General features: G+C 51.8%; 1 protein-coding gene across 5 annotated transcripts in view; it reads right to left on the bottom strand.

The window, feature by feature from the left end:
- Window positions 1-16,079, bottom strand: part of FBXL19 (F-box and leucine rich repeat protein 19) — a 19,927-nt gene extending 3,848 nt beyond the window's left edge. Inside the window, exons 1-9 of one of the 5 annotated variants that reach the window (XM_029949231.1) lie at window positions 15,720-16,079; window positions 14,203-14,403; window positions 12,680-12,823; window positions 12,490-12,576; window positions 12,178-12,396; window positions 11,614-11,646; window positions 9,862-10,373; window positions 2,823-2,986; window positions 2,572-2,733 (exon numbers count right to left, since the gene is read on the bottom strand). In XM_029949231.1, coding sequence (XP_029805091.1) covers window positions 2,572-2,733; window positions 2,823-2,986; window positions 9,862-10,373; window positions 11,614-11,646; window positions 12,178-12,396; window positions 12,490-12,576; window positions 12,680-12,823; window positions 14,203-14,379 — 1,498 coding nt within the window. In that variant the 5' untranslated portion in view covers window positions 14,380-14,403; window positions 15,720-16,079. Of the gene's footprint in view, window positions 1-2,571; window positions 2,734-2,822; window positions 2,987-9,861; window positions 10,374-11,484; window positions 11,647-12,177; window positions 12,397-12,489; window positions 12,577-12,679; window positions 12,824-14,202; window positions 14,404-15,719 lie in introns of those variants that run through there. The other 4 variants (XM_029949232.1, XM_029949233.1, XM_029949234.1 and 1 more) reach the window with 4 other exon arrangements.
- Window positions 16,080-23,314: the final 7,235 nt, after the last annotated feature.

Here is a 23,314-nt window from a genome sequence, read left to right as displayed (position 1 = left end):
AAAAAAAAATAGCAAGAGACTTCTAGATGCTTCTCTATCCCCTTCCAAGGCTGCTGTGAAGGGGATCGGGGTGGGAAGACGGGAGCTAAAAAGTGAGCTGTGAGAGCAAAGGGCTGGAGTGAACACAGCGCCTGCCCTCCCAGGGAAAGGACATGGGTTTTCATCAAATCACTTCACAACTGTGCAGTGATCACTGGGAGCAGACTGCTCTCAGAGCTCTAAGGAAACCCTTTCCTCCGTGCACAGCGCGGGGCTGGGTAGGGGGCGGCACAGATCTTGGAGGGCTTCCAGGAGGAAGTGGTACTTATGCTGAAGCCTGAAGGATGACTAGGTGTTAATTAGACAAAGGAGGATAGAGCATTCTAGATGGAGACTGGGCGAAGGTTCTGGGGCTGGAGGGACTTTGGCAAGGTGGCTGAAGGGGCTGAAATGCAGGGATAGCATTAGGTCAGCGGGAGCCAGGCCATTCCATGCCTGGTCTTTATCCAAAGAGCACGGAGGAGCTCTGAGAAATAGTTTAGTGCACAAGGGAGACATGGACAGATTTGCCCTTCTGGATGGTTTCCCTGGCATCAGTACGGAGAACAGACTAGCGGGGACCAGAGAAGCTGTGGTTCACATCCCATGTCCGGGCTAGACAAGGAAGGCCCAGGCCTCAGGGCTCCTAACCCGCACCTCTGTTGTGAGCAGCCTCTGCTCATCCGACCAGCCTCAGCCCCCAGCACCCCGCTCTGTCAGTATGGGCCTCATGCCCTACGAAACTGCTTATTGCTGCCTTACACTCCCTGTGACAACCATGACCCTTTTAGGACCCGGTTCGAACAGCACCAACTCAGATTCTCTCACTGCTCCCCAGCTCCATCCTGACCACAGCCGCTACCATATCACCCCATAACCTTCCATTTCTGATTCTCTCTTCTGCATTACTGGGGTTCCACCAGGATAGGGAATGGGACTGACTCAGTCTGCGATCTCCAGGGCCCTACACAGGGCCAGGGCCAGAGTATGTGTTCAATAATAAAAGCTGATTTTACCTGGGGGGGGGGGGGTACCTGGCCTGACTCGCGAAATGATACCAACAGCCCTATGCAACCTTCCAAGTCATCTGGCCCCCTCTTTCTGCTGCATCCCCTCAGGAAAACCCTTATCCTGTTATTGTAGGGCAAGGGGGCATACCGGCCAAATCTATTGCTCAGTCATATGTTTACTGATCCACGCATGAATTTTTTTTTTATTTAAAAAAAATTTTAATGTTTATTTTTGAGAGAGAGAGAGAGAGAGCGAGCACGAGCAGGGGAGGGGCAGAGAGAGACGGAGACACAGAATCTGAAGCAGGCTCCAGGCTCTCAGCTGTCAGCACAGAGCCTGACGTGGGGCTTGAACTCATAAACCGTGAGATCATGACCTAAGCTGAAGCTAGAAGTGTAACTGACTGAGCCACCCAGGTGCCCCTACACATGAATTTTAAAAGAATGTTAGGAGGGCGCCTGGGCGGCTCAGGCGGTTAAGCATCGACTTTGGCTCAGGTCATGATCTCACAGTCCGTGAGTTTGAGCCCCGTGTCAGGCTCTGTGCTGACAGCTCAGAGCCTGGAGCCTGCTCAGATTCTGTGTCTCCCTCTCTCTCTGCCCCTCCCCCGCTCGTTCTCTCCTCTCTCAAAATAAAGACATTAAAAAAAATTTAAAAAAAAAAGAAAAATGTTAGGGACACCTGGGTGGCTCAGTCAACTGAGCATCTGACTTCAGCTTAGCTCATGATCTCAGAGTTTGTGAGTCTGTGACAGCCCATTGCTGTCAGTGCACAGCCTGCTTCAGATCCTCTGTTCCCCTCTGCCCCTCCCCTGCTCACATACTCTCTCTCAAAAACAAACAAACATTTAAAAATATATAAAATAAAAGAATGTTAAAATAACTGCCATCATTTAAAATCAAGGATATTTCGAGGCGCCTGGGTGTTTCAGTCGGGTAAGTGCCCAACTCTTGATTTCAGTTTAGTTGAACCTATGGTTCATGGGTTCAAGCCCCAAGTCAGGCTCCATGCTAACAGCCTGCTTGGGATTCTCTCTCCTTCTCTCTCTGCCCTCCCTGCCCCCCAAAGAAACATTTACGAAATAAAGTGAAATCAAGGATATTTCATAGAAAAACCCGTCTCTGGCTCTTTGGGCCTGCATTCTTCCATGCAGCTGCCGCTGCTCCCTTCGGAGGCTCTCCAGTGGTGCCCGCCACACCCAGAGACGGCCCTCAGAGCTGCCATCGGCCAGGCCCCTGGCTTCTTCCAGAATTCTTACATCATCCTCCTGTTCTATACCGTGTTTCATCACGGAACTGTCTCTCCTCTAGAGGGCATGGGCACCATCCTCTTCATCCCTGTTCCCTGACGGCTCCTATCACATGGCGGAATGTACAGCCGATGAGCAAAGGCCGAGGAAGGCCTTCTAATCAAACTTGTGTGTTCTGTCCTTTCTTCAAACCTTTTAACATCTGGCACGAGTTGGAAGAGACCTTGGAGACCTCATATCCACCCCTCCCCCTTGCCCAACCCATTCTGCAAATGAGCCAACTGAGGCCACACCTGGTTTGGTGTCTGGCGGAGGCAGCAGCAGCTCACGCAGCTGGGAGTCTTTAACATCCTCAATCCATCGGAGGTCCAGGAGCCGCAGGGCCGGCAGCGGGGCTGAGCCCAGGGCAGAGACGGAGAGCCAGGAGCAGCCGGACAGCACCAGCTCCTGCAGGCCTGAGGGTTGGGGGGAAGGTCAGGAAGCTGATGCTCCGTCCCAGGACTGTCTCCCTCCACTCTGTCCTACCTGGCCATCCCCACCCTACCTTGCAGTCGGTTCAGAAGCCACATGAGCTGCTTCTTGGAGACACCTGTCCAGCTGAGGTCCAGGGCTCGGGGCTGGCGACGAACCACACCACTGAGCATGGGCGGGGTCAGTGACTTTCGCCGGCTCAGGTCCATTCGAGGCCACAGACGCTTGTCATAGCACCTACCAACCACAAGAGGGAGACAGAGCCCTCAGCTCTCAGGGAGCCCACAAAACTCCCTTCTTTAAGGGTCCACCACAGACAGCTCTGTCCTGGCCCACAAGAACCCCAAGGGGTGTCAGGAAGCTCTCCTCCTCAGGGCGAGAGCACTGGGTCTGGCGCTCGATTTCATCACTAACTGGATGTGAGACCCCAAGAAGGTCCATTCCACTCCCTGAGCCTCAAATGCTCCATTTATAAAATGAAGATAATGATCCAGACTCAGCCGGCCCCACAGGGCTACTGTAAGTTTTTAGGCCTTACAGCTTATAAAGCATTTTGGCAAAGACACAAACACCCTACACATTGTATTTAACGTAACACCACAGGGATCTGTAAGCAGCCTCTACCCCCCACCTTGGGCTTCTGGAGTTCTCCCTGGCTAAGTTATGGTGACTCATGGGAATTTCCCATATCCTTTACTAATCTCTGCCTTTGAGCCACATCTGCCCCATTCCGATGGCTAACTGCCCTGAGGCTTGACTTACAGCCCTGTTCTCTTTGATCACTGAATCCCTCCAACTAGAATGGAGGCTCTACAAGGGCAGGTCTGGCTTTTTCCCCTTTGGTAGGGCCAGTACCCAGCACGGTGCCAGGTGCGTAACAGGTGAGCTGGTGCACATTTGTTGAATGAAGGAGTGGTGCAAGGCCAGTGTGAATTCTCTGAAGCTTCCACTGAGCACTCCCCCATAACACATTTCACCTCGGCTTTTCACTTAATCAGTGTTTAGGAAAGGCCCGGTAGGGCCCAGAATTTGACGTTTCAAATCCTGATTTGAATTTGAATTCCTGATCCCAACATTTCTGGGAGCCTTGCCTAGTCCAACATGCAGCAAGACCAGAGAAGGACTTCCCAAACTTATTTTGCCAGGGAACTCTTCCTGTCTTCTCCTTGCTCACCTGTGAAATAGACTTATTAACCGCACTTCCTTTATGGGGTTGCTCTGAGGCTCCAACCAGATCACAGAGGAAAACACTTGGCAAGTTTTCTGGCACAAGTGATCTCTATACCCAAGGTGGGGCTCAAACTCATGACACAGAGATCAAGAGTCGGATGCTCTTCTGACTGAACCAGCCCTGCGCCCCTGAAGCAGTAATTCCTAACTACTTAACTACTTGGGAGCTCTTAAAGATCCTTCTGCCCAGGAAGCACCACAGAAAAATTAAATCAGAATTTCTAGGAGTGGAAGCCAGGCATTTGTTTTTGTAAAAGTGCACAAAGTGCTGAGAACAGGTGATGATGCTCATAGCCCCAGGGGCCACACTTCGCGAAAAGGAAAGCAAACTATGCAGACATTTTTTTGAGTAAGCAGTAAGTGGTGGAGCCATTTCCTTTCTGCTCCTGCAGAAAGTGACCCGAAGAGCTGCAGTTCAGGGGCGCCTGGGTGGCTCAGGTGGTTAAGCCACCGACTTCAGTTCAGGTCATGATCTCGGCGTCCGGCTCTGTGCTGACACCTCAGCACCTTCACCTATCAACACTTTGTGGCACACTAACGTTCCTTGAGACTTCGTTTGAAAACTCTCTTCCAGTTTTCAGAGGCAAGTCAGCAAATTCTCACTGGGCTAGATGGATGATGTCAGAAGCAGCAGGGATGGGTGGGAAGGGCCCAGGAAGCTGTGTCTTCCCTCCCCCCACCCCCCATACTGAAGGGCTTTCCCTGCAAGAAGCCCTGGGCTGGAGCAGCGGTTCCCAACTCCAGTTATTTGCTATCCCCGTCTGTGCAGAACATGGATTTATCTTCAAATTGATCCCCACTTTGCACTTAAAGCCAGTATTATTTCGCATAAATATGTTAACTTTAGAAATATGTACAATAAAAGCAGACTGGGGCTATTAAATTCTAGGCAGGTGTTGCTATGGCTTTAGGCTACCACCTGAAGACTATTTTTGTTAAACAAGGAGATACGTATTGAGAGGTGTTAAAGATACAATAGCACCCAACGGAGAGACTACCTTTTCAAAACTAATAGAAGGATTAAGCCATGCTTTTGTGCCACTTGAAGCTGCCAGAGCCCTGTGTGACATTTTAGGGAATGCTGGGGGCACAGACACTGAAGGCTTCAATCCAAACTCCACTCCGCCTACTGCTTCCTACCACTTCCTCCTCTTCTGGCATTCTAGCCTCTGCTTCTGGTTCCTTCCACTCAACCAATAAACATTTGCAAATCTCTCTGATTATAAAACAGAAAAGGGAAAACCCCCAACCTATCCTCACCCCAGCTTCTGCCCCTCGGTCCTGTCCTTTTTCTCTTTCCACTCAGTGAAATCCTGCCCACTTGGTCTTGAATCTTGGCTCAACCACCATGATCATCCTGAAGCCCTCCTCGCTTTTTCATGGCTAGAAGGGAACCCTTCTCCCTGGGGGCACACATGCCCCCCTCCCCCAGCTGTTTCTGTATCAGACTTCACAATAGCCAGGCCAAACCACCTGCCTGCCTAGAGACACACAATGCTGCCTGGCGCCAACACATATTGGTACATCTTGTGCTTTTGCCGCAAACCCCAACCAATCCAGACCTTTCAACATACAGCTCCAGTGCCTCCTCTCCCAGGAAGTCTCCCATGACTTTTCTTGGCTTGAACTAATTAGTCCCTTTAATCTTGAATGACCAGGATGCTGAGTTTAAACCTCAGAGTGGCAGCCAACAATCACTGAGGGCCCTACTGATCCTAAGTGTCCAGCCTCCACTGGGCTACCAGAAAATTGGGAAAACACAGCCAGTCTGCAGTAACTGAAGCAGCAAGGGATATAAGGGTCAATGAGAGGACTGGAGAAGGAACCTCCCAGGGAGACAGACTGACTTGAGATGTTAAGGAAGGCAGTAGTTATTCTGGTGGAGAGGGAAGTGGGTGTACATTCCAGATGGGGAAGAGCCAGGGTCCAGGCGTAGGACACAGAGAGAAAACAAAGCGCTCTGAGAAACTCAGGCAGCAGGAACAAAAGGCAATTCACCATCTCACTAATAATGAGGAAGATGAAGATGATGACTACAGTACTAATAACTAGTGTTTATTGAGGGTTTACTATGTGCCAGGTACTCGTCTGTGGATTAGGTATTTAGCCTCACAACAGCCCTAGGAGGTATAAGTATCATCATTATCATCATCTCCTTTTTAAGGGTTAAGGCAAAGAGATTAAGAAACTCGTTCAAGATCCCACCGCTACCAAGTGGCAGCAGCAGAGCCGGGCTTTAAACCAAGCTGGTCTGGACTGAGAGCCTGAACTGTGACTGACTTAGAGGCCGGGGGACAGACTGCAGACGAGGCCCAGGGAAGGCACACCGTGTCAAGGCAGGCCAGAATGCCAGGCTGGACTGCCCTGCCCACAGAGCCTAGAGGTACAGTGTGTGAGCTCTATAGGAATTTGAGTCCCAGCTCTGGATCTCCATGCTTTGAGTCACCCTCTCTGGGCCTCCAGTCTCCAAACCGTAAGAGAATAAAGGCAGCACTTCAAACGTCTGCTGCAAAGAGGAAGGGAGAGTATATAGGGGAAGTATAGCAAGTGTTTAGTGCAGTCAGTGAGGTACTGTCCATATCGAAGCGTCCAGGAGGATTGTGGGAGTTTGCTGTGAGGGCAGCAGGGAGCCATGGATAAGTTCTTTCTAAGCTGGGGAATGACGCCTAAGGTGAGAGGCAGGAAGAACTCTTAAAAGACACAGCATGCTCATCTAGGGGTGTCAGGGCTTGGTGTATGAGTTCCCTAATGCATTCACTTCCTCCTAGATTCCAGCCATCCAGATGACAACAGAGTCAGTGCCCCATTAAGCCCACCTCCCAAATCCGAAAGTCTAGTTCGAATCCCCTGTCTTGCAGAGGCCCTTTGGGGATGCAGATTTACCAGCCCAAACTGGTTCTTCCCTCTCAGCAACCTGGGCTCCCTGATGCCATCACTGTTCTCCAATCCGCCCACCTCTAGGCCTTTATTCCCAGCCCCAACTGGCCTTGATCCTGGGTTCCAGTCTCTTCCTTGAACCCTCTCTGCCCATGTCCTCCAGAGTCCCGACCTTCTTCCCTGCGACTCAACAACTCCACCGTACTTTCTCTTCCTGCCCCCACTCCCCTCGCGCTTGGTACACTCACCTCGCCTCCCAGTGCCAAGAGAAGATAAAAGCCACCAGACAGGAAAGCCTACACCTTTCTGCTCTCCCACCTACAAATTCCTCTCTGGCTCCGCCCTCACTACCTCTTTCCACACTCCATCCTGATTTCCTCACTTCCATTTATTCACTCACCCATTCAACAAAGACAGTCTTAGAGCCAACTGTATGCCAGGTGGCATCTTAGAAACTAGGGACACAGAAGCAAACAGACTAAGTCCTTGCCTTGGAGCTGACATCCTCAACTCCGCGCGACCTGGCTGTGGCCGTCCCCCTAGCCCTGTGTAGCAAGGCCTCCTGTAGCAAATCCGATTGTCACTGCTGGCCCTTGGTCTCTCATCACCTTTCGCCAACATCCTACACTTTGTCATTTACTCCTTCCTCAATCTCTCTCCTTCAGGATACCACCACCATCTCCTCCACGTCTCTAGCTGCTCTTTGTCTAACTCACCAATACTGATGTTCTGTCTTCTGCCCCCTTTCTGGAAGCTGCTACCTATAGGGTGAAAACTTCCAAACTTGGATCTCTCTCTCGAACATCAGACCTGTACGTCCATCTGCTGTCCTGCCAGCGCCTAACTGGCCCACAGAAATTGTGGACCAAAAACATCAGAGCGGAGCACCCTGCCTTCCCAGGACCCTGCTCCTCCTCTGGTGCTCTCGAGCTTGGGGAACGGCACGGCTGCCCACCCAGAAATTTGTGCGCCAGAAACTCCGCTAAGAGTCTGCTGCTCTCATAGCCATTTAGTCACCAAATGCAAGCCACTCTGCTTCCTAAAAAGTCCTCAGCGCAAGTCCCTCCTCTCTACCCCTCCTGCCCCTACTGCTGTGCCCAGGCCTGACCGAGCCTCCTGACTGGTCCCGCTGTACCTCTACTCTGTCCTACCTTCGGTCTTTTCAAAAGCCACCGTTTTATTGGGTGTTTAATGTCTTTCAGGTACTGTGCTAAGTGCTTTGGAAGGACCACCTCATTTAATCCCCACAAGGTAGGAGTATGGACCCCAGACTAAAGATGAGAAAATGGGCCAGGAAAGGTATCACTAGCCACCCCTGGGCCAGACACCCAGGAAGTGCAGGAGTCCCAGTAGATGATCCCCACGAGCACCAGACTCCAGGGCCCCAGCTGGAAATCACTGTGCAGTCCAGCTCTCTGTTTCGCCCACTTCCGGTCACAAGTCTCTCCATGAAGCAGAAATCAAGTCCTCTTCAGTTCTGGAACCCACATGCCAAGCACTGAGCTGGCCTTGAAGAGGCCTCAGCAAACATTTCCTCAATCACTAAGGGAGCAGGGGTGGTGGTCCCCGGCATTTGCTCTATTTGCTTCTATGCTGCGGGCTGACTAGGAACTCTTCAAGGGCACAGACCTATGTTCTGAGGATATAAAGTCTATGCTTCCAGTTAATATTTGCAACTGAGTGAATAATAATAAGGTTTACAGTTATGGCATGGAGTAGTTTCTATTTCCTGGGTGGCGCCCTCAGTTCTTTATATATATATTAGCTCACAAAGACACTACAAAGTACATGCTTTGGTTCTCCTGGCTTCACAGATGGAAGAAAAAACCTGCGCACAGAGGAGTTAAGAAACTAGCCCAGCAGCATGAGCTTATCAGAGAAAGAATATGATTCAACCACAGGCAATTTGCTTCTGGAGCCTGTATGCCCATCTTCTTAGCTCTACGGCCTCCAACACGGACCAGAGGCATGAACTAATGCTCCAGAGTCCAAAGGAAAAGGACTGGAGTTTTGGGTTTAGCCACTAACATGCACTGTGATGTTAGGTGGCCCTCATTCCCTCACAGGGCTGCTCTTCTGAGGAACAAGTCAGCCAACATATGCCAAGTGCCCAAAAGGATGCCTGGTCTGACAGTTAAGAGCCTGGGAAAGAGTATGAATGTCCTTATTTAATGAATTATTTCTTGGGCACTTACACTGCCCTTGTCCCATGCTGGGAACACACAGATAAGACAGACATTGTATCTGCTCCACGCCAACAAGGGACGCGAACATGAAAGTTAACAATTGAGTGAAAACGCATCAGCAAGCAGAAGAACTCAATGTGCTCTGTAAAGGGAACAGAGTGCGGTGGGAGCCCGATGGGGCTGAGGGAGGATCTGGTCGGGGGCAGGACCGAAGAGGAAGACCAAGGGGCTTGGGAGGATGACCGATATCTCTGAACAAACAAGGCAAAGAGGCACTGGGGAGATGAGAGGAGGACAGGCAAAAGGAGCTGCTAGTGGCTCTGGGGCATAAAGGAGTTCTCAGGGGAGTCAGGGGCCTCAAGTATGGCTGCCTCTGAAAGGGCAGGGGACCCCTCAGCAAAGAGATTTCTCCTATGTAAAATGAGACTGCCCTCAGAAAGAACACTGTGAAAAACAGTTGAGGTGATGCATGTCCAGCAGCGAGCACCATGCTTGGCGCATACTAAAGGCTTGTAAATGATAGTTATTAAGAGGAAAGATCCTGGAGCCACTGGGCCTGGGTTCAAATTCCTGGTTCTATTACTTCCCCTCCACGACCTTGACCTCAGCTTCATCTATGAAAGGGGATAACAGTACCTACCTCACAAAGCTGTTATGAGAGTACAAGGAGCTCACAAATGGAAAGCAGCCTGCACACAGCAAACATGAAAGTATCAGACTATAACGCGCATAGGTCACAGGACAGGAGCCAGAGAGATGGCCACCTGCTGTTGCAGGTCACACAGCAACTGAGAGCCCAGGCCGGTCCAGGTCACTCACCAGCGGCTCCAAGTCCGGCAGACTCGCATGCAAATGCACAGCTCTCGGGGCCCGAGGTGCTGGAAGACACGAAGCCAGGCAGCACGGGGCAGGGGGTGGTCGGATCCAGCGGCCAAAGGCAGCGTGTCGGGCTCAGGGCTTCGAGGTGGGGGCCGTACCACGTGCCTCTCCAGCTGTGGGGGCCGGGGCGGTGGGGCGGGGCCCAGGGGCCAGCTGAGGAGGGGCCCCCCACTGCCAGGGCGCACAGCCCGCCGCCCCCCGCGGTTCTCCTTCTCGCCCGAGCTGCCCCGGGCTGGCCGTCGCCCGTTCCGGGCCTCGCCAGGGGCCTCATCCTCACTCAGCGATGTGCCTGAAGAGTCGGAGTCGGAATCTGAGTCTGAGGAGGACGAGGAGGTGTCGGGCACCCGCTCCAGCAGCTGGCACATGCGCTTGAAACGTTCTAGCTTCTCCCTCTGTGGTGATGGGGACGGCACTGCCGGGCCCTCAGCAGAGGCCAAAGGCGGCTTTGGTTTCTGCAAGGAGAGAGGGGGAGGCTGTTCTAGGGCCTGCTATGCACTTTCCCACCTCCCTGCCCCTGAGGAGTCAGCAGGGGATGAGCAGCCCAAGAGACAGTCCGGAGTTCCAGCCGTGGCTCGGCCCCTGAGCGATGTGAGGCCTCAGCCGCATCATGTCCCTCTGGACCTTGGTCTCCTCATCTCTCACAGGAAGGCATTGATTCAAAGAATTAAAAGCCTTATGGGTTTCAACAGCTTATGAGTTTCCAAAGGCAGTGAAATCGGGAGAACAATTAGAGATGCTGTTTTGAATATCGGCTTGGGTATCAACTCTCCGTGACCTTGGGAAGCCCCTAGCTCATCATCTACGACACAGAACTCTGGGCCAGATGATTCCAAGTATCCGTTCAACGATGTGAGAGTGACAGAGCGTCTCACACTCACTAACTCATCATATCCTCACAGTGCTTGCATGGAATGGCAAGCTGGGCCACTCTTTTTAAACGTGAGGAGACCGAGGCTCAGAGAGACTAAGTGACTAGCCCGAGATTACAAAATGACAAATGACAAAAGCAGGGTTTGAACAGTCAGGCAGGCCCTTGCATTTGTGCGTCAGGGCAAAGTGATATCTGAATTTTAGCCTTGCTGTGCGACCCCGGACAAGTCTTTTAACCTCTCTGGGCCTCCTTTTCCACAAATCTAAGTATATTTCAGTGTTCACAAAGCTCATTTACTTTCATTAGATGTAAAGAGTTCTGTGGGATAGGTGGGTAGGATAGGCGGTATCATCTCCTTCACAGATGAGGAAACCAAGATTCAGAGCAGCTGACAAGTTGCCAAGACCACACAGGGAGTCAGTGGGCAGGGATGTGAACTCAGTTCTTTTCCCTTTAAGATTTGGAAAGATGACGCAAATAGATCAGAGGATTCCCCAAGGGTTCTTGGAAAGTCCTGCGGCCTGACCCCAACCCACCTCTCCCCCTCCACTCTTCCCAGGGGTCCAGATGCTCACTGTGGCCAAATGGGGCAGGGGCAGACAAGGTGAGCACGAAGGGACAGGTCTCTGTCTCCAGGATGGAGGGTGGGGCAAGGAAAGGTGGGAGGGGGAGGGAGGAGGTCCCCGGCACACCTCCCAGTTCTCGGGAGGGAGCCCAGGGTGGCAGGACGAGAAAGCCTGGCTCGGATTCAGAACCCTGGGGGGCAGAAGGCCGGGGCCGCCTGGGTCCGATCCTCGGAGGAGGCAGGCATCTCCACCCACCTTCTTCAGGTGCCTCTCTCGGCCTCCTTTCACCTACCAGAGTAAGAGGGAAATATGGGGAAAGGGAGAGACCCCATTAGCCCCTCATTGTCCATAAAGCTAAGAGCCATGCTCTCTTCCTAGACTACAAATCCCAGAAGCCCCCATCTCAGGAAGAACTCTGAGCATGCTCACCTCCCAAACAGTGTCTTGGCTCACTGAGCATGCTCTCATCTTCTCTTTCTTCCCCCTCAGGCCCTTTCCAGCCCCTCCTTCCTCCTCTTTGGCAGCTAAATTGAGCATGCTCTCTCCCTCCTACCTGAAGCACCCTGGGCTCCCAAAGCTTCCCTGCCCAGTACCAGTTGCACCTCCCCAGTACCAGTTGCACCTCCCCAGTACCTGTTCCTCTCCTCCCCACAGAGAATGCTCCACCTCCTCCTAACACCTCCTAAACTACATCTCCCAAAAACCCCTTGGGGAACTTACAGCATGCAGCGTCCCAGGCCCACCCTCCCCCAAAAGGAACAAGACTACTGCTCCCAGAATCCCTTGGGCTAGACCCAGTGAGTATGCTCCCTGGCTCACCTTTTTCCTTGGGGTGGGGGGCTCATTCCCTGCCTCCCTCTCCTTTCTTTTGGGGGGCCCAGGCACGTCCTCTGGGGGGGGCCCAGCAGGTAGGGGGCCCTTGCGCCTGGGTGGGGGTGGTGGAAGCGGCGGCTCCTCCGTCAGCTTCCATCCACTCCCCAGGCTGGCACCCTCCTCGCCGTTGTCAGCCCTGCGGCGGCCTGGTCCCTCACCTGAATCCTGGGGAGATGGAAGCTAGGGGTGAGGTTCTATCCAGCTCTCCGACCCACTGCATTCCCAGAGTCCAGCACCCAGCCCAGCTCCTGTCCTTACCTTGCTGGTCCGGCCTTCCTGGGTGCAGCGAGGGCACTCCCAGCAGTTAGGGATCTCCGCATTGATGACACCCTCAGCCTTCCCCATCTGTAGGCAGAGGGCAGGGAGTGGATGTAGGGTGCCAGTAAACCCAGAGGCAGCATTCCCCAGGACCATCACCTTCAGACTCCAGGGCCCCCAGGGCCATCACCTTCAGGCAGCCAGGGTGGACGATCTCATTGCAGATTGTACACTCCATGAGGCTCAACCCAAATTTCTCTTCCTCTCCCTCCACTGTGTCCTCCTTTCCAGCCTCCCCACACAAGAGGCACACAGCTGTGTGTGGGAGCACGGGCTGTTGGGGAAGAGGGGGTATTAGGGACCTGAAAGCAAGCAACAGGGGAGACCCTTCCTTCTGGGGAGCCTGGCCAGATGCTGAAGTTCAGAACCCACGGGCCAAGATAGACCAAATCCTCAATTTGTTCCTTTTTGGCAGTGTGACCTTGAACAAGTGATTTAACCCCCCTATGTCTTTGTTTCTCCATCTATAAAATGGTGCTAGGCATTTTTCTTCTGCAGGACTATTGGAAGAATGAGGTAATGCATGAAAGGCACTAGATACATAGTTGTTATCCCTGTTGGAAATGTTGCAGCTGGAGTCAGGGTCTGTGTGTGTGGCCCTGAAAATTGTAGCAAGCTTTGCTGAAGAGAAAAACCATGGCAGATATGACACTACAACTGAGAGAGTGAGCTCCCGAAGATGCAGCAGCAGAGTGGGATGATTCTGAGCTTGCTCAATGGCCAGCCCAGGGTTGCTCTGGAGCTTACAATGAACCAGGTTTGGGCAAGCCTCCCAGGAACACTAAAAGGTCCCGTGGGCAAGAGAGCAGCCTTCAGACAACTCGACTTTGGGGAGGGCAGTGGTAACACGGAGTCATCTGAGAGATGCTGAAGGTCGGGAGACAGGCCCAAGGAAAAAGTAGGTCAGGAAAGGAGGAACAGAAAAAGCAAGGCAAGGGTTTGGGTACAAAGGGAGAGAAGGGGGTGCTGTGGGGTAAAGAGGCAGCAAAAAGTGGCTGGAAGGAAAAGGAGGCAGTGGTCCTCCAGGAGGGGGTGCAGGATGCAGCAGGAGAAGGGCCACATTCTGGAGCCCTGGGAAGCTCAAAGGAAGAAATTCACACCCTCCAGATACCTACTGTGTGCTGGGCCTTGGAGCTGAAGACGCTCACATCCATACTACTGTTTAATCTCTACAACTCAGCAAAGGAAATGTTTCACAGAAAAGATACCTTGAGGTTCAAAGTGTTTGCTCAAGGTCACACAAACGGTAAGCCTGGCCTCAAATTCAAGTTCACTATGGCAGGTGAGGAAGAGGCCAAAGGCTAAGACCTCTTCACAGAGGCTGGCTCTAGAAGTGTGTCTCTGCACACAAATCCCTCTAGGGAGGGGTACAAGACAGGGTGAGCCTTCTATGGGTCTGTGCCTCTGAAGCTAGGAAAAGCATGAAGGTAGGCACTAGGTTAGATTCTTCTGGGTGCCCTAACATTGTTCCTCAGCTTGGAGCTGAAGACAAAAATGGGCCTGATGGGCATTTGAATAAAACAGTGAATAAATTCATTGACAGCAACTCTACAGTACACGCTAAGAGGCAGCCAACCCAGAAAGACGCTTGGGCCAGCTGGGGAAGGTCCCCAAAGCCCCAGGGGCGTTGGGTGAGGCGGGGGCAGAACTCACGGCAGTGCACTGCCGGAGCAGGCACGACTGCTTCATGCGCCCGGGCCCCCCGAACTTCTTCATGTCTCGGCAGAAGTGGCAGTCCCCGCACTCAGTTCGCACACAGGCCCGGCAGCGGCGGCAGCGGGTTCGGCGTCGGCGCGCTCCGGCCCCCGGCCCCCGGCTGCTCGACGACATTGGGGGCGTCAGCAACGCCGAGGGCTATGGGTAAATGGTGGCAGGTCAGGTGGGCCCACCGAGGCCCTGGCCTGGGAAACTCCTAGCAGACCCCGCCCCCTCACTTTCCTAGGCAACCAGAGCTTGCCCTCTAAACCAGGAAGAGACAAGAAAGTCATCCCTCCTGCAGGGGTTGGGGGCGTGGAGGACCGCTCCCTCCACTCAAGACCTCCCTCTCCAAAGCAGCTCACCTGACTCCTCTTGGAGCCTGAGAACTGGCTTCCTGACCTCACTCCTCTTTCCTCTTAACAATTCCTCAGTGTTCTCTTGCCTAGCCCAGGGATGAGGAAAGGACTGAGGCCTCTGCACTGACATCTCCACACCAAAGCTCCTTAGAATGCCAGGGGCTCCTTTTCTGTGGAGTTACTTTCCAGAGGCCCCAACTCTTCCTCTTTTATCCAAACGTAATACACCCCATGCATTCTCCAACCTAAAATGTCCCAGACTTACCTCCAAAATACCCACAGATCCCTGGGTAGAAGCTCAGACCTTTCTTCCTCCCTCCTTTCTCTCTCTCTCTCATACACAACTACCACCCAGTGTCTCTTCCCCCAAAACCTAAATATTGTCAACAGACCCAATGGGATGCTTGCCCTCCCCCATCCCTAAAGATTTCTGACCAGGGCTCTGAGACACCCCCTCCCCACCATGCTGCTTCACAGCCATTCCTCAGTCCAACATCTCAACTCCTCTGCTCCTCACACAGCTCCCTCTGCCCCAAGACACCCTCCTCTTGGATCTCCCAGGTCAATCTGGGCAATCTCCCAGATTCCCTGGGATTCTAGAATCCACCCTGACATCTCCACAGAACTCAGGATAGGCTCAGTCCTACATGTTTCCCCCCACCCCAACCCCCAAGCTTTCCAGGCTGCTTTCCATTCCTAATTGTCTAGAATCCCTTGGGCTCCCCTTCCCATGGAAACCAGATCCTCCAAGATCCCATACAGACTCAGCAGGCCTGGAGGGTCTCTTCGTGGCCAGAGTCTTACCCCAGCTTCCCCCTTTCCAGGGACTTCCAGACCCATCCATGGGGGGAAGGGGCCCTCCAGTGCTTCAGGGGAGGGGCCTGGAGGGCGGCGACTGCAGGCGGGGATGGGGGTCTGCAAGGGGAAGCGGGGTCTAGGAAGGAAGGCCAGTTCCCCAGGGTTGAGAGGTAACAGGAAGGAGGGCTGGAGATGAGGAGTTTGGAGCTAAGAGAGGGCGAGGCTGGGGGCGGGGAAGGCAGAGAGAGACCGGGCTGAGGATGAATGGGAGTGGGAGCTGCCCAGGTCTGGGGGCGAGGAGGAGCCGCATGAACCCACCTCACACGTGTCCCGGGAGCCATCTCTCCCTTCTCGGCAGCTCCCGGCGGGTCGGCGGCCATCGGCGGCGGGGGGGCCGGGCGGCGCGGGGCGCGGAACGCTCAGAACGCCGGGGTCCACGGCCCCCCGAGGGCGCTCGGCCCCTCCCTCCGGCGGAGGCCGGGACGGCGGCGAGTGGAGATGGGGGGCGCCAGGGGCGAGGCCCTCCCACGGGCTGCGGCGCGGCCCTTCCAGGGGGAGGTCCTGCTCTGGGGGGCTCAGTCCCTCAGCCCCCCCAGGCCAACGGGGGCTCCTCGGGCGCAGGGTGCTCAGCTTCTGCCCGGGCCCCACTCACTCCGGGGTCTGAGTCACAGCTCCCCTCCCCCCACCCCACCTCTCCCCAGCGCCCCCGGCCCTTTAACTGGCCCCTTCCCAGCTCCCACTGCCCAGGGGTCCAGGGCCAGGCCTGGACCCCCCCCGCCGTTTCCGGGGTTCAAGCCCCGCCCACCGCCGGTTCCCGGGGAGGGGGGGGTCCCTGTAACCTGCCCCCCTCCCCTGGGCCGCCCCTAGACTGCGGCCCCCTGCCCTAGGGCTACGGGGTGAACGGAGGGGGGTGAAGGAAGCTGCTTCGGCCCCGCCCCCCCAGGCTGCGCGCGCCCCCGCCCTCGCCCCCTCCCCCCAGCGCGCGACCCTCCGGAGATAGGGATTTAAATAAAATTTGAATAAATCCCCTTCCTTAAGCTGGAAGGTGGAAGGAAAGGATGGGAGGAGGCAGGGAAAGGGGGAGGGGGCAATTGGGGTGCCTCAGCCCCCCTGGTCCCCCAGCCCCGCGTTGCTTCGGCCCGGGGCCCTGGCCGCCTCTCTCATCCCTCCTGAGCTCCTTCCTCCTTCCTCCTCTCTTCCCCCACCCCTCCCTCCTCCTTCCCTCCTCCTCCTCCTCTTTACTCCCTCCTTCTCCCAGAGGAACCCCGCCCCCTGCCCCCCCCTTTCCCCACCACCTCCACTTTCCAGGGCGAACACGCGCACGGCACGACGGAAATCGTAGTCCTGCGGACGCCGGTGATACCGTGGGAACAATGGGACGCTGGGGCCGGCGGGGACTACAAACAAGATGGCGAAGGGCGTGCCAAGCCGGGAGTCGAGGATGCCGGGAGTTATAGTCCGGTTGCCCCGAGGCTCCCCGTTGCAGAGGATAGAGAAGGAGCGGGAACGATGACTACAAACAAGATGGCCTTCTCCCCCGACCCGACCTCCTTCCCAGGCACTCACACGCCCTCCTGTCCACAACCCTCCGCGTGTGTGGTACCTGACGGGAGTCGCAGTCCATCTGCTGCCTTCCCGCTGCCATTTCTACTCGTCAGGAACAATGGAAAGGTGAAAAGGAATGAGGACTACAAACAAGATGGAGGAAGGAGGGGCGTACACCTGACTAGCAGCGGTCTTATGAGGTGCGATGGGAGTAGTAGTTTTCTAGCCTTCTAGTGTGCCATAAGAATGGCGGAACCGCGAGAATAAGGAGACTACCATCAAGATGGCAGGCTACCTGGCCTCTCCCCGTCGCCTCATTCTGCAACCTTGGGCTCTTCGCCCGCCCGTAATATCGAAATCCCACTCCCGGTGGCGCAGAGCTTGTCGGGAGTTGCAGTCTTCCCAGCTCCGCTCCATTACTTTAGTCGAGACAATGGAAGGGGAATGGGGCGGGGACAACCGGGGAAGATGCCGGCCGAAGGGAAGGGTGACGGGAACCTAGGGTTTGTAGTCCGCGCACTAAGGCTGCTCCCTGTGGAAAAGGGAAAAAGGACTACAGTAATGATGGCGGCCCATCACTCGCTCTCTGCGGCAGTGCCTGCTGGGGGACGTAGTCCCTTCCTTAGCTCTCCAGAGAAAGGACGAGGGCTGTCGAAATGTGCATAACGGCGGACACGCCAAATTGCGAGCCTACGGAAAGCGAGAGTCTCTGTCTTCCTTTCCCCACCGCCTCTTTCTGAACGACCTGCCGGGAAATGTAGTCCCACGCCTTCACTCTCTGGTGGAGGGGGAGAATTTATGTCACCAGTGGGAATCAATGCGGGTGAGGGAGAAAGACGTCCGGGCGATCTAAGGAATAGATAATGTCCGCCCCCGCGTGTGGCAAGGACTTCATATTTGATGGTAAGGCTCTTAACAAGGAAAGCAACAGTATTCAGTATTGTCGCGACAAGGGAGGCGTGGTTCTCGCCAAAAGTACCGTCATGCTGTTGTCCCTTGGAAAGCATGGGTGCCTCACACCCGATGCTTTTTCCCCCAAACCTCATGGAATAGGTATCTTCCTTGTCTTGAGGACTCCAGGGAAAAGGCTCTGGAGTCATACAAAATCCCCGCCCCTGCTTGGGAAGTCACCAAACCTCGGTTTTCTTATCTGAAAAATGGGGATAAGGATACCTACCTCCAAGTAGAGTTAGGTGTATTAGGACACAGTTCACGAAAGTGCCCAGCTCAGGGCCTGACACGGGGCACGTGTTGGTAGTTCCTTTTTCGAGGTCCCTTCCTGCCCAGCTTTTCTGGGGTCCCAGGAATCCATCGTGCCGAACGGGGTCAGCTCCTGTGAGAAGAAAATTGTGGCAGGCTGTCTACCCCCATCTTGAGCCGCACCCCCTCGTCTCCCCGCCCCCTTCATCGGTCCTCCAGCGTCCACTACCGAGCACTGCTCCCAGGGGGCGCCCATTCTCCATTTGACTGAGGTCCTGCGGCCGGCCAGATTCCTCAGCCAGAAGCTGCAGGTTCTGCATACAGTCCAGCCAGCCTTGGAGGCACCCCTCTAGACGCCTCAGCTGCCGGAGCAAATGGGGTTACTTCCCACCTTTGAACCTTCTGACCTGCCTTCTTAAGCTTCCTCCTCTGCCTGGAAAACTACTCACTTCTGACCCCAAGGCCACACCCTTGCCCCCATTTCTCTTCTGTTTGAGACAGAGGGTTAGAGAGCCCTGCGGAAGACCTGGTGTGTGTGATTTTTCTGTCCAGAAAGTTAACCGAGGCCAGAGTAGTGTGAGGTCCTTTAAGTTTGCAGGGACTCCCTCAGGCTGAACTGAAGCTCCTTCCAGTTGCCACTTTGTCAAGAAATCCTGGGCTTCCAGAGGATCGTCTCCTCTATGTCCTCAGTGGTTTAGCATTGGCTTGGATGATTGTTCAGGGATTTTTCAGGGGTCTTTCCTTCCCCTTCTTTCCTACTTTTCTACCCAATTAACTATTCATTCTTCAGGTTTCTGTTTAAATGCCACTGGCCCAGTGAAGTCTTCCTACAGTCCCAGATGAAGTTCATTTATTGACTCTTTCATTACATTGTAAGCCTTATGAGGTATCCAACTCACATGTTATTAAGTGCTTTCAGCATCTTATTTGATCCTCAGAAGGATCCAATGAGGTAGAATCCCATTTTATAGATGAGGAAACTAGGACTGAGGAGTTGTAGAGCCAGGATTCAAACCCAGAACTCCAGAGTCCATCCTGAGGACTACTGCAACATCCAGAAACTGATCAAATCCAGCCAAATGTTTGGCATAGCAACAAAAATATCTCCTGCAAAAATGGATTTCCATTTTCACTTGAAATCCTGAAATCTAGCCAGGCTGAATCTCTATTCCTTGAACAAGAAATGACTGGACCTGAGCAAAAGCTATCACTTTGGATAGAACATGTACTCACCAGTGCCCCACAGTCCTCTCCCAACTCGCTTCAGTCCAAATGTAAGCATTATTGGCCCCACTCCACTAACTGAGACAACCAGAATGAGCCTATTGAGGGTCAAAACTATTTCTTACACTGTATGTATAGCACCCCAGTGCCAGGCTCTGTGCCTGCACCCACCGTCCGGTGGGTAGGGGGGTGGCAGAGTGAGATTGCATATATACGATACGGGAAGACTTTTACTTTACATTTTACACCCTACTCTACCGTTTGACATTTTTATCATGAGCACTTATTGCTAGCATTTACAGGAGTTGAAAATGCTACAATTCAACCACGTAGGCATTAAAATATAAAGATGACAGACCTCAGGGGCGCCTGGGTGGCTCAGGCGGTTAGGCATCCGACTTAGCTCAGGTCATGATCTCACGGTACCGTGAGTTGGAACCCTGCGTCTGACTCTGTGCTTACAGCTCAGAGCCTGGAGCCTGCTTCAGATTCTGTGTCTCCCTCTCTGTGCCCTTCCCCTGTTTGTGCTCTCTCTCTCAAAAATAAATAAGCATTTTTTAAAAGTTGCAAATTTATATATATATACATATATAATATACACATAAATACCTATATAATGTTTTTACCACAATTTAAACCTTTTATTTTACAAAAAGATTTTCCTTAGGAACTAGGGGCAATGCAGAGTGGATTCCTCTCTAGGTAGGATAGAAAGGGCATGATCTTTTCTTGAAAAATCTATTTGAAGATAAAAATCTACCTAAAGCAAGAGATGAGTCCACATAAAAAAATCAGTGATTACCTTTGGGAATATTTTAATCAGTCCAAAACTAAACAATTAAGGAAATTAGAGCTGCAGAATAGAATATACTATAAATGTTATAAATATTTAAAAAACTAAAGCCAGTAATATAACCAACAAAAATGTGGATATAGGGAAAGAGTGAGAGGAACATTAAGAATTAACTTCCAATGGCTAATGTGGCAGGAAGTCACCTAGTCCTGTTACTTTTATTTATTTATTTATTATTTATGTATTTTGAGGTTAGTTAATTGTTAGAGCACAAGCGGAGAGGGAAGCAAAGAGAGAGGGAGAGAGAATCCCAAGCAGACTCCACACTGTCAACATGGAGTCCATGGGGTGCCTGGGTGGATTAGTTGGTTAAGGCTCCGACTTCGGCTCAGGTCATGATCTCACGTTCGTGGGTTCGAGCCCCATGTCGGGCTCTGTGCTGATATGCTCAGGGCCTGGAGCCTGCTTCCGATTCTGTGTCTCCTTCTCTCTCTACCCCTCCCCCTCTCATGCTCTGTCTCTCTCTGTATCAAAAATAAATAAAACATTTAAAAAAAAACACGGAGTCCAGTGTGGGGGCCAAACCCACGAACTATGAGATCATGACCTGAGCCAAAATGAAGAAGACTCACTTAACCACCTGAGTCACTTCGGTGCCTAGTCCTTAAGCTTTAAATGTGTATCTTTAAGAATGTAGCTGCAGATGAAATAGACATTTCTCTAAAGAAGATATACAGGGGCACCTAGGAGGCTCATTTGGTTAAACTTCTGAGTCTTTTTTTTTTAGTGTTTTTTATTTATTTTTGAGAGAGAGAAACAGCATAAGCAGGGGAGAGTCAGAGAGAGAGGGAGACACAGATTCCAAAGACAGACTCCAGGCTCTGAGCTAGCTGTCAGCACAGAGCCCAACTCGGGGCTCGAACCCATGAGCCGTGAGATCATGACCTGAGCCAAAGCCAGACGCTTAACCGACTCAGCCACCCAGGCGCCCCTAAACTTCTGAGTCTTGATTTCAGCTCAGGTCATGATCTCACATTTTGTGAGTTCAAGCCCCACATCAGGCTCTGTGCTGACCATGGAGAGCCTGCTTGGGATTCTCTGTCTCTATCTCTGTCTCTGTCTCTGTCTCTCTCTGCCCCACCTCCCCAAAATAAATTTTTAAAAAACATTTAAAAAAAAGAAGATATACACATGGCCAATAAGCACACCAAAAGATGCTCAACCTCATTAGTTACTAGGAAAATGAAAATCAAAACAATGAGGAGATGACCACTTCACACTGTTTAGGATGGCTATTATTTAAAAACAAATACACCAACAAGAAATAACAAGTGTGAGCAAGTATGAGAAATTGGAATCCTTGCGCTTTGCTGATGGAAATGTAAAATAAATAGCCACTGTAGAGGACAGTATGGTGGGTCCTCAAAAAAATGAATTTAATGTGTAATTGACTAGTTAATGAAAGATAGAATTGCCATATGATCTAGCAGTCCCATTTTGAGGTATGTGCCCAAAGGAATTGAAAACAGAGGCTTGAACAGATATTTGTACACCCATCGTCATAGCAGCATTGTTTACAACAACCGAAAGGTGGAAGCAAACTAAGTGTCTACCAGTGGATGATGGCTGGAGAGGTAAAAAGTGGTGTATGTACTCATACTTTCCAACCTTAAAAGGGAATAAAATTCTGATACACTCCAAAATGTGAATGAACCATAAGTGAAACAAACCAGAAAAAAAAGAACAAATACTGTATCGTTCCCCTGACAGGAGGTACCTGGAGTAATCAAATCCTAGAGACAAAGTGGAATGGTGGTTACCCAGGGCCCCTGGGAAAGAGAATGGAGAGTTAGTGTTTACTGAGTACATAGTGTCAGTTGGAGAACTAAAAAGTTCTAGAGATAGATAGTGCTGATGGTGCACAAGGAAAATTAATGCCACTGAACTGTACATTTAAAAATGAATAAAATGGTGAGGCACTTGGTTGTCTCAGTCAGTTAAGTGTCTGACTCTTGGTTTTGGCTCAGTTCATGATCTCATGATTCATGAGTTTAAGCCCTATAGCGGGCTCTGTACTGACAGTGCAGAGCCTGCTTAGGATTCTCTCTCTCTCTCTGCCCCTCCCACATCTCTCTCAAAATAAATAAATAATTTTCAAAATGAATACAATGATGAATTTTGTGCTCTTGTTATTGTCCTTTCCAACAATTATATATATACATATATGTGTGTATGTGTGTGTGTATATATATATATATATACATACATATATATATGATGTATTTGACCATAATAAACAGCAACAAACCACTATACTATAATGGGGCGGGGTGGGGGGAAAGAGGAACATAATTGCAACAAATCTTCTAGCTTAGAATGGATATTGAAGTTAGAGGTTTAAATTAGGCAATGAACTCAGAATATCACTTGGAAACTTTTCAAACTATATTTCAGTTACTTCCACTTTTTTGTAAAAATAGAACAAACCGATAAAACAAAGAACTAGTACGAGAGGATATTTGAGCAACATTGTTTTTTATTTTTGTATTTAAGTTTTTATTTTAATTCCAGTTAGTTAATATACACTGGTATGTTAGTTCTGGGTGTACAATATAGTGATTCAGTGTCCGACTTCCTCCCAGGTCATGATCTTCAGGTCTGTGAGTTCCAGCCCCACTACAATATAGTGATTCAAAACTTCCATACATCACCCAACACTCATCAGGACAGGTGCCCTCCTTAATCTCCATCACTGATTTTACTCATCCCCTCCTGCACCTCCCCTCTGGCAACGTCAGTTTGTTCTCTATAGTTAAGAGTCTATTTCTTGGGGTGCCTGGGTGGCTCAGTCAGTTAAGCCTCCGACTTCGGCTCAGGTCAGATCTCACGTTCGTGGGTTCGAGCCCCGCGTCAGGCTCTGTGCTGACAGCTAGCTCAGAGCCTGGAGCCTGCTTCCTGTTCTGTGTCTCCTTCTCTCTCTGCCCCTCCCCCTCTCATGCTCTGTCTCTCTCTGTATCAAAAATAAATAAAACATTAAAAAAATTTTTTAAAAAGTCTGTTTCTTGGTTTGCCAATCTCTCTCTCTCACTTTCTCTCTCTCTCTTTATTTCCTCCCTTTGTCTTGTTTCTCAAATTTTATATATTAGTGAAA

This window comes from Suricata suricatta, chromosome 8 (genome assembly GCF_006229205.1).
Source record: "Suricata suricatta isolate VVHF042 chromosome 8, meerkat_22Aug2017_6uvM2_HiC, whole genome shotgun sequence".
NCBI lineage: Eukaryota > Metazoa > Chordata > Mammalia > Carnivora > Herpestidae > Suricata > Suricata suricatta.
This window is presented reverse-complemented; position numbering and strand designations above follow the sequence as displayed.